This window comes from Oncorhynchus gorbuscha, linkage group LG09, assembly GCF_021184085.1.
Source record: "Oncorhynchus gorbuscha isolate QuinsamMale2020 ecotype Even-year linkage group LG09, OgorEven_v1.0, whole genome shotgun sequence".
NCBI lineage: Eukaryota > Metazoa > Chordata > Actinopteri > Salmoniformes > Salmonidae > Oncorhynchus > Oncorhynchus gorbuscha.
Window position 1 is genome coordinate 55,878,866 of NC_060181.1, and position 16,714 is coordinate 55,895,579.

Here is a 16,714-nt window from a genome sequence, read left to right on the forward strand (position 1 = left end):
ATTCCCAATATATTTTCTTCCCAACGTCGTCCTCAGAGTTATCAGACTCAAACACCAACGCAGTATTGTTTTTCCTCTGGAATAGTGTTCAATACACATAGGTTGACAGTAAATGTGACTCAATTCACAGTTTCGCAATAAGAGCTACGACGCTAATGTTCTCTGGGTGTCACTGAGTACCCTGGTACCCCATGTCATTGATCCACAATCCATAGGTAAGGCTGTACAGTGAAATAAGTACGACCCCAATGCTATTCTAAAGTCAAATTAACAAATTATCTAACGTTGATTTTAACATATAACATTCCATCCTTGTTTAGCATGACCTATTCAATTATGGCATAATTCTACTATTTGTATTCATTTGCATCACTGTCAATGACATACTTTTATTTTGAAGGCTAACCGCAAAGTCCACTGTTGTGGCAAATCCTTATTGTGGCTGGATTCACATAGATGGGTCCGACCACCATTAATCAAATAAGAACTGTCTTATAAATGTGGGTTATTTTAGATGATGACACCTAGCTATATAGTTAACTAGCTAACTATAGCTACTGAAACAGATTATGCAGTTTTGCTATGTTTTTGGTGAAGAACATTGTTTGCATTTTTATGACCAGCACTGTAGGTGCGCGGGACAACTTTACCAGCATCATAGCATACGTATCGATGAATCGTTGTGACATGAAATACGACTGATAGTGTAATCAATGTGGAGTTACTACGTAAAATAATGATGAACGTGTTACATTATCATGTGATGTGCAGTCGTATTCAGGTCCTGACAAGCTAATTTGACACGTCAAATAGTGTTATTTGACACGTGTATCTTTATTGACACGCAAAGAATCCAGGCTGTATCACAACTGGCCCAGCGTGGTCCGGGTTTGGCCGGTGTAGGCCGTCATTGTAAATAAGAATTTGTTCTTAACGTACTTGCCCAGTTAAATAAAGGTTAAATAAAATAAAGATGTGCTAATAATGTGCACATGAATGTTTGTGTCTGTGCATGCTTGTTTATCAGGGAGGGTTCCCCTTCAGCACGGGTTGCTGGATCTTGAAGTCAGTGATGCTTCTGCAGTAACACTGTCCCTTCATAAATCGTCACGTCTCCTTAGAACCCTTGTGCGACGCTGTCAGTGTGGTCAGTGGCATTACCAACTACTTCTATCTACTATACAACCAATTACAGTTTTTAACACAAGTTGATATACCATGTGTCAGAGTCTGGTCTTATGGTAGAGATGCTGACTTTGGACTGGATATCCCCCCTAGTGACGAGAGTTTAGAATCACAGCCCTTCGTGTTTGTGTTCGCAATTTTTCATGCGTCTTCCTCTACTATCTTGCCAACTTTAAACTACTTTCAAGGCGATATCTCATGATGCTGATAATAATGCTATCACTGTTCATGTTCGATTCCATCATCCAACAAAGCTTCCAGTCTCCGGTATGTCATGGCTGCGTGTTAGTCAGTACTCTCTCCTTGTCTCCTTTACTTCATGATTAGTTCCAGGAGTTTTCCTGACCAGAGAAAATATCGGGCATCTAGTTATAGGCTATTATGGGTCAGAGGGTAACGAGGTATAACTTAGACCTACTCATGACAGCTGATGGGTGAGAGAATATGGATAGGTCTCCTCCATGTTTCTTCCATCTAACAAGTCCAGATCAGTAGTCACAGAAGAAAGGAGGCTATTAAAGACTGTCGGTACTCTGGCTGTGACTTGAATGCCAATTTCGTGACCCTGATTTGAATGCCGTCCCACTGGGCACAAACGTCAATTCAATGTCTGTTCAACGTAACTTCATTGAAATTACGTGGGAACAACGTTGATTCAACCAGTGGGATGTTGTTGTTTATGCCTCTGTGTCATATGAACTTTTCAGTAATGTGTTCATTCTTGATGTGGTGTGTGTAGCCAGGTCCTGGGGAGTGTGCTTCACCTGTGGGGTTTGGTTCGGCTTGGAGGCCTTGGCCTGCATGGGTCATAGCTACCACAATGGGTAAGGATCCTTATTGCTGGAGGAAATATCAGTGGAGTCTTTTTCAAACTGTTACAAATACATAGGATCCCTCCATTTTTTAAACCTTTATTTAACTAGGCAAGTCAGTTAAGAACAAATTCTTATTTTCAATGACAGCCTAGGAACAGTGGGTTAACTGCCTGTTCAGGGCCAGAACGACAGATTTGTACCTTGTCAGCTCGGGGGTTTGAACTCGCAACCTTCCGGTTACGAGTTATGAGTCGGTGTGTAAGTCCAAGAGTTTCTTTTGGACAAATTCAGTTATGTTTATCCCCATTTTGGCTAAGTAAGTGAAACTGAAATTGAACAAAAATGACTCTCTCGCTTCTCCTTCATTTTGGAATAAATTAATTTGTTCAAAACTGTTCAACTATTGTCTTTCTCTTTGAGTCAACTATTCACCACATTTTATACAATGCAGTGCTAGCTATCTGTAGCTTATGCTATCAGTACTAGATTAATTCTCTGATCGTTTGATTGGGTGGACAATGTCAGTTCATGCTGCAAGAGCTCTGATAGGCTGGAGGACGTCCTCTAGAAGTTATCGTAATTACTTTGTAAGTCTATGGAAGGGGGTGACAATCATGAGCTTCCTAGGTTTTGTATTGAAGTCAATGTACCCAGAGGAGAACGGAAGCTAGCTGTCCTCCGGCTACACCATGGTGCTACCCTACAGAGTGCTGTTGAGGCTGCTGTAGACCTTCTTTGCAAAATAGTGTGTTTTATTCAGTTATTTGATGACATGATTATATGTAGTATAGTTTTATCTGAAAAGGATAACTTTAAATGTTATACATTTAAATATTTTGTGAAATTCACTGAGTATGGTCCTCCCCTTCCTCCTCTGAGGAGCCTCCACTGGTATTGATCTACTTGGTTTGTAATTAGATCATATTTTCAAATGCAGAATAAAATAACTATGGTTTCACTTCGACTATTTCTTTCTTGCTCCCGCTCCCCCTCCTGGCGCTCGAGGTCGCCAGACTGCTCATCATTACACACACCTGTCACCATCGTTGCGAGCACCAGCTCTTTATGGGACCTGGACTCCATCACGTCATTGATTGCCTCCCCTATATCTGTCACTTCCATGTCTGTATTGATGTTGTTTTGTAGCTCTAGTCCAGACGCGGTTCTTGTTTAGTTTCATGTCAATTTATTATTAAATCCTCTCCCTGTACTTGCTTCCCTTCTCCCAGCTTCTGTAGTTACGGAATTATTACATCAGTCAGTACAGGTGCATTAAAGCTTCAACCGAAAGACTGAAAAACATCTATCTCAAGGCCATCACTAGCCGGCTACCACCCGATTTACCCTGCACCTAAAAAGCTGCTGCCCCATATACATGGAATTACTGGTTACTTTAATAATGTTTACATACCACTTTACTCATTTCATATGTATATACTGTACTGTATTTTAGTCAACGCCACTCCTAATATTTATATATTTATATTTTTACTTTTAGATACTACTGCTCTGTTGGAGATATGAACACAACTATTTCACTAGACCTGCAATAAAGTCCGCGAAATGCGTTTGTGACCTATCAAATTTGATTTAAACATCTGATTTGATTTAGAAATGGTGTTAGACGGATGATGAGCTGTGACTTGTTTTCTACAGACATGGCGCTTTGCATTTAAGCCAAAATGTTATATTTCTGTCACATCAGACCACATCATGTTTTGCTTTATCTGTCTTTCACATGCCTTGTTGCAAACTCCATGTGCTGTCATGTGCCTTTTTCTCAGGAGTGGCTTCTGTCTGACCGCTCTCCCATAAAGCCCAGATTAGTGAAGTGCTGTAGAGACTGTTGTCCTTCTGGCAGGTTCTCCCATCTCAGCCAAGGAACTGTAGGGCGTCAGAGTGGTCATTGGTTTCTTGGTCACATCTTTGACCAAGGTCCTTCTTGCCCCGTTACTCAGTTTGGTCAGTCGGACAGCCAGCTCTAGGCACAGTCTGGGTAGTTCAATATATTTTTTTCCCATTTCCCAATGATGGAGAGCACCGTGCTCTTGGAAACTTTCAACACCCTAGAAATTGTTTCATACCCTTTTCCAGATACATGCCTCATCACAAGTCTGATCTACAGACAGTTCCTGGGACTTCCTGGTAAAGTTTCTGCTCCGACATCTGTGGAACATTATATAGACAGGTGTGTTTCTAAATCTTGTCCAAACAATTTAATTAGCCATAGGTGGACTCCAATCAAGTTGTAGCGACATCTCAAGGATGAACAAAGGAAATTGGATGTAACAGAGCTCAAGTTGGAGTGTCGTAGCAAACGGGTGTGAATATTTATGTAAAGGAGAGATTTCTGTATTTCATTTTTCTAGGATCTCTTAAAACATGTTATCACTGTCATTTTAGGTTGTTTTTGGATGGGTGAGAAAATTGAATCCATTTGCATTCAGGCTGTATCACAATTAAATATGGGATTGGTCAAGGGGTATGAATACTTTGATGGCCCAGTAAATTAGAAGGATTCCTTTGGGAAGCCAAGCAGACAATGCTTCCTGGAACTACATCCCAGTAACTACGCTACTTCTAAATGCTGTGCCTCATTTTGAAACTTCAATTTGAAAATACCATGTTTTAAAAGATATGTTATGACCTGATTTATGTAGTTTAACATGTATCACGTTGAGTACTTTTGTTTACAAAGTGTTACTGGACTTGTTGGCCCAAGCTTAGCTCCAACTTGAGGAAAACACAGGCAAAAAGAGTGAATTTAATATAGTGTTTGTTCGTTCAAATTGTCTCGTACAATGTCTGACAGTATTCAGACCTCTTGACTTTATTTTGTTACAGCTTTATTCTGAAATGGAATAAATTGCCCCCCCCCCTCCTTACACACAATACCCCATAAATGACAAAGCAAGAACAGGTTTTTAGAATTGTTTGCTAATTTAATAAAACTATCACATTTATATAAGTATTCAGACCTTTACTCTGTACTTTGTTGAACCATCTTTGGCAGCGATTACAGCATCAAGTCTTCTTGGTTAGGACGCTACAATCTTGGCACACCTGTATTTGGGGAGTTTCTCCCATTTTTCTCTGCAGATCATCTCAAGCTCTGTCAGGTTGGATGGGGGAGCGTTGTTGCACAGCTATTTACAGGTCTCTCCAGAGATGTTCGATCAGGTACATGTCAGGGCTCTGGCTGGGCCACTCAAGGACATTCAGAGACTTGTCCCGAAACCACCCCTGCATTGTCCTGGCTGTGTGCTTAGGGTCGTTGTCCTGTTGGAAGGAGAACTTTCGCCCCGGTCTGAGGTCCTGAGCAGGTTCTCATAAAAGACTAGTCTCCCAGTCCCTTCTGCTGAAAATCATCCTCACAGCATGATGCTGCCACCATCATACTTCACCGTAGGAATGGTGCCAGGTTTCCTCCACATGTGACGCTTGCCATTCAGGCCAAAAAGTTAAATCTTGGTTTCATCAGACCAGAAAATATTGTTTCTCATGGTCTGAGAGTATTTAAGTGCTTTTTTTTTTGCAAACTCCAAACAGGCTGTCATATGCCTTTTACTGAGGAGTGGCTTCCATCTGGCCACTCAACCATAAAAGCCTAATTGGTAGAGTGCTGCAGAGATGAGAAAACCTTCCAGAAGGACAACCATCCCCACAGAGGAACTCTAGAGCACTGTCAGAGTGACCATCAGGCTCTTGGTCACCTCCCTGACCAAGGTCCTTTCCCCAGATTGCTCAGTTTGGCAGGATGACCAGCTCTAGGAAGAGTCTTGGTGGTTCCAAACTTCTTCCATTTAAGAATGACGGCGGCCACTGTGTTGTTGGGGACCTTCAATGCTGCAGAGAGCTCTACGGACAATCCCTTTGACCTCACTGCTTGGTTTTTGCTCTGACATGCACTGTCAACTCTGGGACCTTATATAAACAGGTGTGTGCCTTTTCAAATCATGTCCAATCAATTGAATTGACCACAGGTGGACTCCAATCAAGTTGTAGAAACTTCTCAAGGATGATCGATGGAGATTGCTTAGGATTTTTTAAATCAATTTTTGAATAACAAAACGTAACAAAATGTGGAAAAAGTCAAGGGGTCTGAGTACTTTCCGAATGCATTGTATGTGCTCTACAAAACCATGTACGTCCTTGCTCATATGATTTTTTTTCTATCATAGTAATGTCAGCGAATAGTGAATATTGTCTGATTAAAATATTGTATCTGGTTTGTTTTATGTAGAATAATTAAATGATTCCCAGAGGAGAGCATCTAATTTCTTGTTGTATGCTGAAATTATTAAAATAGATGTCCAATTATGTTTTTGATATTCCAGTTATTGTGGGCCTGGGGGAATGCTAATTTGTTTATGAGTATTTGTTGTTCCCAGCCGGTCTATAATTTGAACCCTGCCTAGTTTCCTCATAAAGTCAAGCTTGCCTCAACAGTGATTTGTGGTGACCTAAAATCCAAATTGGTGCGTGTATGAACATATTGTCCCAGTAGATGGCAGTGTAGTGAATTTCCACTTTTAAATGCAACGAACATGAATTTGATGGTGCATACGCCCCCAATGACGCTTACGAAGGTAACCAATCAGGAATAGTCTGTTGTCTGCTACCCAGGAAGAACTGTTCGTAAACTTGAACCATTTCTTGAAGCAGGCTGTGTGCTTTTCAAGCTAATTGGAGAAGGAAAAACTACACAATGTCAATAACTATTTTGAATTCTACGCACAGGTAGGCATACGTCTGCAAACGTTGATTTAAATGTATGTTTAGTCGACGAGGACGCCGTGCATGTAGCTAGAGTTTAACGTTAGCTGGCTAGCTTTATGTGGGGGTGTTTCAGAAGATACTGACAATACCGTTACGCTTGTTAACACTGAGCTGCACTGGGGTCTGAACGCAATCATGGTTACACTTAGACACCATGTAACGAGTATGTGTATAAACCCTGGATGACTGACAGGGGGCTTTGTATTGAAGCTACCACACAGCCATCTTGGTACTCCTCAATTGTAAAAAATATTTTTGGAAGCTATAGAAATGCATTTATATTCTATTATATACCTTAATGCATAATTTTACAATGTATTATGTAAGCCTAACATTAAAAAAATATATAACATTTGCACTCACTGTATATAGACTTTTCTTTTTTTCTACTGTATGTTTTGTTCATTTCATGTGTAACTCTGTGTTGTTGTATGTGTCGAACTGCTATGCTTTATCTTGGCCAGGTCACAGTTGCAAATGAGAACTTGTTCTCAACTATCCTACCTGGTTAAATAACGGTGGGGGAAAAAATCCTTCAAGTATCTATGTTTTAAAGTACAAATGTTATGGCCCCACTGCAACAAAAAATACTTAAATACATGTAATTTTGTGCCTGAAACTTTTCATTGAAATGCAATAGAATTCCATTCATTGTAATGGAGGACTGGTTCTATTTGGTAGTGCCAATATGGTCAACTGGTGGCTTTAAAGCCCAATACATAGCATCCGCAATCCAGGGTTTTAGATACCGGCATGAAATGTAACCATGATTGCGTTCCGACCCCAGTGCAGCTCCGTGTAAACAAGCATAACAGTAGGTTCTTCTCCCAGGCCCACAAATCCACTGTCAGAATAGTTTGTCTAGCCTCCCGAGTGACGCAGTGGTCGAAGGCAGTCACTAGAGATTCTGTCTTCAGCCGGCCGCGACCGGGAGACCCAATGGGTCTCCCGGTCGCACAATTGGGAGACCCATGGGGCGTCGTCCGGGTTAGGGGAGGGTTTGGCTGACAGGGATGTCCTTGTCCCATTGCACACTAGCGACTCCTGTGACGGGCCAGGCGCAGTGCAAGCTGACACGGTCGCCAGGTGTACAGTGTTTCCTCCGACCCATTGGAGCGGCTGGCTACTGAGTTAAGTGGGCATTGTGTCAAGAAGCACTGCGGTTTGGTTGTGTTTCGGAGGACGCACGGCTCTCGACCTTCGCCTCTCCTGAGTCTGTAAGGGAGTTGCAGCGATGAGACAAGATTGTAATACCAATTGGATACCATGAAATTGGGGAGAAAAAGGGATACTTTAAAAAATATAATAGTTTGTCTGAGTAGACTGTGTTGTGTTGCTGCCCAATGGTGCTTCAACTCTCCATGCATGATTACAGTAGCTAATATCTTGACATTGCATTCATCAACCCATTAAACCTTGTTCACGTTGAAGTGACTCAATTTTATTTTGCTTATCTAATATGAATCTGGTATTTTTCCTGTGTTAACAGCCAAAAAGCACATGGAATCATATTTCAAGCCACATTTCAAACCACCTGCATAGGTTTGAAATCCGATGCAAATCTGATTCCTGGCCATGCGAAAATCAGACTTTATTTTGCCCACAAGTGGTTTTTAGGCTGTTATTTGGCATATCTTACTTGCTAGCTACTCTGACAGTTATGGGGAAAAAAAAACATATGGTAGCTAACTAGCTTAATTGTTTACAGACACATGAATGGGCTAAAAAGCTAAACTGCTACCTCGCTAGCTAATTGACTGCTGTGGCTAGCCAAAAAAATGACTTGTTTTGTAAGTTCAATAATCGTATCCTTTGAGGCGTTTAAAAGTGGTCTTACACTATGATTTTTAACATTCAAAGCAACTGGGAAACGTTCATGGCAGGCATTGTTGTCACCTTGGCTTGCTACGTAACTCGTGAGTGATAGGAAGCACGAGCACCACCACCAATCAGCCTACACCACTGTACGCACACCCGTTGTTACTATGACAACTAGCGTAGACATGCCAGCAAATGGCTGCTGTCTGAACACACACGCACATCCTATTTGGTCAAAAGCAACTTGCTGTTTGGACCAATAATGTGTATCTGCTGACTGTGGTTACTACATGCCACACCTGCTATGCTGCGCCCACACCATTGAGGCTGCTATCGCTCTCTGGCTCATACTCCAGCACAGTCGGTGGCGGAAATGCATCTACTTTGGATGCCAACCAGGGCTCGACATTAAGGCCGGTCCGGAGCAAGGAAAAAATAAATCACAATATCAAATCAAATAAATAAATCACAATATCAAACAATTACTCTGCTCAGGCAGCTGTGCTGCCGCAGGCCAGTGTATGGTTGATATACTGAGTAAATTGCCCATACTCCTATTTGCTATAACCTGTTTCAATAATGATTTTATATTTACACAAAGCAGGAGAACAAAGGCAGAGTCCCACCAAAGCAGCGCAAAATATCCGGTCAGAATTGTTTTGTTTTTTCTTCTCCCTCTCGAATGTTGGATGATCTGGGCCAATAGCCAAAGTCTATTTTTATAGCAGACACTCGGGTGTCTGATTTTTGTAAAAGACCAAATGTTCTATTTTCTCTCAATTTGAAATGAATATGACTTGGCCTATTAAACTCTTTCGGTTTAATTGCATGCTTAGATTTCTCCTGCCATGCTGTTTCATGATCAAACAATGAATGAATCAAACGGAGTCCTAGTTCTATCTCAAAGTTTTAAGTGCTTTTTTAAATAACTCCAACAAATGGGTGGCCTAAGGTAATAACGAGAGACAAAAGAAGCAATAGCAAAAAAAAAACCTTAAGACAGAAATTATGCATGCGTGGCCAGAATATAAATCCTTCCTTGTTATTGCAAACCAAATGACCAAAAGCCTAATCCTACTAACTGAAATATCATTAAAGCATTAAGAGAAAATAAAGTTATGAAGAGGAATTACCAAACTATACTAACAGTGTTTAATGGCCTAAAGTTGAAGCTTTTAAATGGGAATAATTAGTCGGAGTATATGCTATTCTCATTCACATATTTAGAATTACAAATATTTTAGGCCTCAAGAAGTGAAATTGAGCAAACAATGCCAATATGGAAAAATCAAATGAGGAGTCAAAAGAACTTAGGCTACAGCTGAGGAATGCTTATGAAAGAAATGCATAGTTGGGCTAGGCCTATTTCCATATTATTTTAGCAATGTGCAACCTACCTACAACGCATATAGTAACCTAGGCCTAATATGAGCGGAGGATGAGGGGAAAATGTGAATCAGTTTATAATTATCCAGTTCTGAGAACAGCAGAGTTGCTCTGCAACCCATGATGATTTACAACCCATGACAAGATGCACAGTCAGCGAGGCTCTTTTGACTATGTCACTGGCTCCATCTGCGTGCTTCTGCACACATGGGTAGCCAGATTGGCATAGCTGAGAAAAATAGGGGTGCTGCAGCACCCTCTGAAAAATCAGATTTAAAAAAAAAAATGTTATGATTAATAAATAAGTATTTTTTAAAAGAAATTCTCACAAGTACTGCATTGGGGCTTTACTAGTCCTTTATTAGTGACCGATATTGCCGTCTGTAGTGTGAAAAAAAAGAAAAATAATCTGCCCCTTTATTTTGGATGGCTGCTAGGGGCGATGACATCGTCTATGGCTGGGTTGTCAAACTCATTCCATAGAGGGTCTAGTGTCTGCTGGGTTTTCTGTTTCCCTTTCAATTAAGATCTAGACAACCAGGTGAGGGGAGTTCCTCACTAATTAGTGACCTTTCAAGTACAAGGGAGGGGCAAAAACCTGCAAATACTCAGCCCTCTGTGGGACAAGTGGACTATGGGTCTGCAGAATTTTTCTTAGCTGACTTTCCTAGTTAAATAAAATAAAAAATAAAAAGTTATTTTTAATCCCTACTATATATACTTCACTAATTTTCAGTCACCCTTTTGGCTGATGGTGTTACATACCTTTTTTTGTTGGGACAATTGACTTCAGCATTTGGACAAGTAAAACATTTGTCCAAAGGACAAGTGGCTAAAAAAGTTAATGTCAAGCCCTGCCCACCACCGAAGAAGAAAGAGGCTGGTAGCTAGATAGGCTAGTGGACACCGGTACACAGTGTGAAGGTTAGTGTGTGCTGGTTTCCTAGCTAGCAAACCAAACTGATTTGAGCATTAAGCCCTGCAGTGTGAACAAGGCTTTAGTCTTACAATTGCAAATTGTGTTTCTCCAAAGAGACTACTTTCTAGCTAGTCCTTATTATAATGCAAGGTAGAATAAAAAAGCTTTTTAAATAAATCAATGCCTTGTCTTCTGCCGGTTGTCCTCTAACATTGTGAGCCAATATAACAGTAGGGAGGTCGAATGAATTGGCTGCTGCACAGTCACTATGGGAGCTCTTTCTAGAGCACCTGGTTAAATTGTGCATAAGAGCATTTTTTTAAATCTCAATGCTTAAAATAGTGATGGGGGGTCGCAGGACTTAGAACTCTATAAAAAATGTATTTCTCAAATGGCACAAATAATTCGGGGTGGTAAATGTCGCTGGCCACATATTTATACACGGATCAGACAGTCAAACTGTCATTAAAATAGCAGCCGACTGTTGTCACTGTTGATATTCTAAGGTGGGTCGTGATTCGTTTGAAAAAGTGGTTTGTTCCCTTTGGCAGACTCCCGAAATCAACATCCGCCATTCCAAAATATAGATAGCAGCCTTCAACAAATGTTTATCTAACCAACCTGTTAGATAAACCCAATGTATATGCAAGGGGCTTAATGCAGTTGTATTCCAGCCACTAGGGGGTACTCTGGTGAAGCCCATGGGAAGTAAAGTAATATAGTTTAAGTGAATTGGGAAGAGTAAGAATAAAAACTAAAGAAAGACTAAATGACTGTTACCTGTGCTGACACGATTAAAAGTGAAGTAAACCGTACTTTTCGCATTGTAGTTTATATGATAAGCTCATTGGAAGGGTTACATATATATATGTTATTCCACATTTCCATGTGACCTTTGTATAATGTACGTTTAAACAGAACATACAACCAAAAAATGTTGCCCTCGTTCTATTGATTTCAATATGTAATTTACATTTACATTACATTTAAGTCATTTAGCAGACGCTCTTATCCAGAGCGACTTACAAATTGGTGCATTCACCTTATGACATCCAGTGGAACAGCCACTTTACAATAGTGCATCTACATATTTTAAGGTGGGGGAGGGGGGGGTGAGAAGGATTACTTTATCCTATCCTAGGTATTCCTTAAAGAGGTGGGGTTTCAGGTGTCTCCGGAAGGTGGTGATTGACTCCGCTGTCCTGGCGTCGTGAGGGAGTTTGTTCCACCATTGGGGAGCCAGAGCAGCGAACAGTTTTGACTGGGCTGAGCGGGAACTGTACTTCCTCAGTGGTAGGGAGGCGAGCAGGCCAGAGGTGGATGAACGCAATGCCCTTATTTGGGTGTAGGGCCTGATCAGAGCCTGGAGGTACTGAGGTGCCGTTCCCCTCACAGCTCCGTAGGCAAGCACCATGGTCTTGTAGCGGATGCGAGCTTCAACTGGAAGCCAGTGGAGAGAGCGGAGGAGCGGGGTGACGTGAGAGAACTTGGGAAGGTTGAACACCAGACGGGCTGCGGCGTTCTGGATGAGTTGTAGGGGTTTAATGGCACAGGCAGGAGCCCAGCCAACAGCGAGTTGCAGTAATCCAGACGGGAGATGACAAGTGCCTGGATTAGGACCTGTGCCGCTTCCTGTGTGAGGCAGGGTCGTACTCTGCGGATGTTGTAGAGCATGAACCTACAGGAACGGGCCACCGCCTTGATGTTAGTTGAGAACGACAGGGTGTTGTCCAGGATCACGCCAAGGTTCTTAGCGCTCTGGGAGGAGGACACAATGGAGTTGTCAACCGTGATGGCGAGATCATGGAACGGGCAGTCCTTCCCCGGGAGGAAGAGCAGCTCCGTCTTGCCGAAGTTCAGCTTGAGGTGGTGATCCGTCATCCACACTGATATGTCTGCCAGACATGCAGAGATGCGATTCGCCACCTGGTCATCAGAAGGGGGAAAGGAGAAGATTAATTGTGTGTCGTCTGCATAGCAATGATAGGAGAGACCATGTGAGGTTATGACAGAGCCAAGTGACTTGGTGTATAGCGAGAATAGGAGAGGGCCTAGAACAGAGCCCTGGGGGACACCAGTGGTGAGAGCGCATGGTGAGGAGACAGATTCTCGCCACGCCACCTGGTAGGAGCGACCTGTCAGGTAGGATGCAATCCAAGCGTGGGCCACGCCGGAGATGCCCAACTCGGAGAGGGTGGAGAGGAGGATCTGATGGTTCACAGTATCGAAGGCAGCCGATAGGTCTAGAAGGATGAGAGCAGAGGAGAGAGAGTTAGCTTTAGCGGTGCGGAGCGCCTCCGTGATACAGAGAAGAGCAGTCTCAGTTGAATGACTAGTCTTGAAACCTGACTGATTTGGATCAAGAAGGTCATTCTGAGAGAGATAGCGGGAGAGCTGACCAAGGACGGCACGTTCAAGAGTTTTGGAGAGAAAAGAAAGAAGGGATACTGGTCTGTAGTTGTTGACATCGGAGGGATCGAGTGTAGGTTTTTTCAGAAGGGGTGCAACTCTCGCTCTCTTGAAGACGGAAGGGACGTAGCCAGCGGTCAGGGATAAGTTGATGAGCGAGGTGAGGTAAGGGAGAAGGTCTCCGGAAATGGTCTGGAGAAGAGAGGAGGGGATAGGGTCAAGCGGGCAGGTTGTTGGGCGGCCGGCCGTCACAAGACGCGAGATTTCATCTGGAGAGTAATGATATGAGTGATTAACACACAAGTGTTGCGTTAATCTTACTGCGTTGGCGACCCACCTCAATCAAAATGCAACACTTCAAAGTGTGGCTGGTTGTCTTCTACAAGTTGTCCACAACCAGTGATATAAAATTCCCAGATTCCGTGTGGGTTTTGAGCTGTGCTAGTTTTAACAGAATGTCCATCCTGATTTTCCTCCTTCTCTCTCTCTATTGATTTCAATGTGAAATTGATATGAGTAATTGACAAAACAGCGCTGCGTTTCCCTTTCTTTTTTGGCGACCCCTGTATCAAAATCTAACACTCTGAAATATAGCTGACTGTCTCCTGCCGGTTGTCCTCTATCCTGTGAGAAGAGAAAAAAAATCTCCTGTTTCCATGTTTTGTTTGTTGTTGTGTTAGTTTCAACAGCGTGTACAACCAGATTTCCACCTAATCAATTTGTGGTTTATTGCCACTTGTCAAAACAATATGGCTTTTGGTGCTTGTATAGTTTTATAAGATGCTTTAAAAAAAATACAAGTAATGATGGCTTCTATCTTCAACATACATTTCCAATGGTATTGTACTTAATCAGGTAAAAAACTCCAAAAAACGTGTTGCAATTGATTTATTTTGACGATATACCAGAAATCACCAAATCAGGTTCGCCCAGCCTAATAAGAGGTCAGTATGTCCAAGTTTAGTGTTCATAGGGTTTAATCACGTTTAATCTCTGTCATCATTTTCACATCTTTCCTGTATTGTCTTTAGATTTAGGTCCCTCTGCAGATTGCAAAGAATTCGAGGGCAAATGGTAAGCACTTAAAATTATTCTGTAAGACAGTTAGCTAGCTATATGTGTGGTAATACTCCCTCCACAGAAGTGAAGGGGAGAGAGATGGACGCACACGTTAAGCTATAGCTACGGTAGGTAACAGCACCACTTTATTGTATAGAATAGAAATCCTCTTCCTTTGGGTCAGGAGTTTAAGTCAAACCTGTCATGCTCGTCCTACTGCTATACCTAAATGTGTTTGCTTGTGTTGCATTGCCTTTTTTCTGTGTGTGTGTTTGGTGGCAGATGACGAGCCAGGCGGGAGCTGAGGTACTGGTGGAGAAAGTGGGGAATGCTGGGGTGATCACCCTGAACCGCCCCAAAGCCCTGAACGCCCTCAACATGAACATGATACGACTCATGTACCCCCAGCTCAAGGTGAACGATAGTTGGTTAACACTGACTAGGCTACCTGTCACTCGGACAGCGGGCAAGGACAGGCAATCATATCAGTCCTGCTGCAAACAACGGCAGCGATCTGTAGGAGTAGTTCATTAAATGTGGCAAATTGTTAAATGTGGCTTACTGTTAAGGCCTCTAACCACAGAAGGTAAACGGGAGCGTTTAAGGTTGCATTCAGCAAATTCAAATGTTTCAAAACCTGTTTTTAACCCTTTACACTCGTGGGAATTGGCCTATATGGATAAGGATACATTGAAGAGTTTCTTACAGAAGAAATATGAGAATCATATGCATAACCATGGTAGCAATTGAAAGGGAACAGTTTGGAGATAATGTGAAAATTATTAGGCCAACGGTGAGTACACAACAGTTCACAAGACTGAATCCAAACATTACACTGTTGATTTTAGGTACATTTTACATTTACTGTACTTTTTGCTGCGTTTGTTGATAAGGAAATATGAAAACACTCTGGATACATTCAGTAACACGATAAGACTATTCCTGACAAATGTGGGGTAGGTGCAATGGTATTTATTATAATCCTCAATGTTTCATCTTTGAAAATAAATAGTCATCTGAATTTACGGCGTTTTCCTCACTTAGGAAACAAAAAAATTGCAAAAGTTGCCCAATTTACCGGAAGGAATGGGGGCTCACATTCAGATCGGCTGTCAGTCAAAACCCGGAGCTCTGACGTCATGTATAGCATGTTACTGTACCGCCGCTACGTTCCAAATGAATTTAGGTGTTTTTCATTACCCAAATCTGCCAATTCTAACCCGTATACGGGTATGAGTGTAAAAGGGCTAATGGCAATGGAAAGTGGAACTTGGAAATGCTTCAATGTCTAAACACAAATACATAGCTTGAATGCGATCCGGGTTACATGGGCATTGCAATGGGCAATGTAACACCTCGTAATGTACCACGTGTAAACTTGGATAGCAGTCAGAATTGACTTGATCCACATAATGTACTCAAGCTATTTTGAATCTGCTGCACGTTCCATTGTAGAAATGGGAGACGGACAAGGAGACTGATATTGTTGTTGTCAAAGGAGCCGGTGGGAAAGCCTTCTGTGCTGGTGGAGACATCAGAGGTAAATAGCAGACTGTCGAGAGTACACGCACACACACGTACTCGCACAGTATCTTGATATGTACTGAATATGTCGTCATCTTCCTTTTCAAAGGTGTCTTATCTCTGTGCTTTACTGAGTGCATTTTGTAATCACATTTCTTCCTAGCTGTGACTGAAGCAGGAAAGATAGGAGATGCTCTTGCTAAGAACTTCTTCCGTGAAGAATACATCCTGAACAATACTATTGGTACGTGTCCCAATCTCGCCTCTTCCATGATTCTGGTAGAGGGGAAACATTTTAGAACAAACAATATGTCTGTGTATTACAAAACGTTGGTTTTCATTATGAATCTACAAGGACAGACCATTCTCTGATGAGACCAGTTATGTTTAGTATTTTGGGAGCACCAGTTTCTCTCCTTTTGGCTATCTGTTCTGTTTTGACTTATATTTTATTTCATCTTTTAAGGAACATACCAGAAGCCATATGTGGCCCTTATTGATGGGATAACAATGGGAGGGGTGAGTATCTTTAAAAAACAAAACAATTTTGGTTACAATTTTTGGCCCAGATCACCAAGCATACAGATAGATGACATTGCATGTTATTGCTGTGGTGCACGTTTTCACCACAAGATGGCGACATGAGAGGGCACGATTAACATGATTTCCTGGGATCAGAGGGGCAGGGATGTTGTGTGGTCCTGATGGTCATTCTGTCACGGCAGCTTGTCTCTGTAATCTCTCTTGGAGGGGAAAAAATGATGGAACAAAATAAAAACATAGGGGTAGGAGGGGAGGGCCTCTCAACCCAAACGCGGTT

The 16,714-nt window shown here is 42.0% G+C and overlaps 1 protein-coding gene across 1 annotated transcript in view; it reads left to right on the plus strand.

Moving 5' to 3' along the window:
* Positions 1-6,596: 6,596 nt before the first annotated feature.
* The window catches only part of LOC124043784 (3-hydroxyisobutyryl-CoA hydrolase, mitochondrial-like), a 52,144-nt gene continuing 42,026 nt past the window's right edge, over positions 6,597-16,714 (plus strand). The window contains exons 1-6 of the mRNA XM_046362744.1: positions 6,597-6,740; positions 14,343-14,385; positions 14,653-14,784; positions 15,826-15,910; positions 16,058-16,138; positions 16,361-16,413. Of these exons, the coding sequence (XP_046218700.1) occupies positions 6,709-6,740; positions 14,343-14,385; positions 14,653-14,784; positions 15,826-15,910; positions 16,058-16,138; positions 16,361-16,413 (426 nt within the window). The 5' untranslated portion in view covers positions 6,597-6,708. The remainder of the gene's footprint in view (positions 6,741-14,342; positions 14,386-14,652; positions 14,785-15,825; positions 15,911-16,057; positions 16,139-16,360; positions 16,414-16,714) is intronic.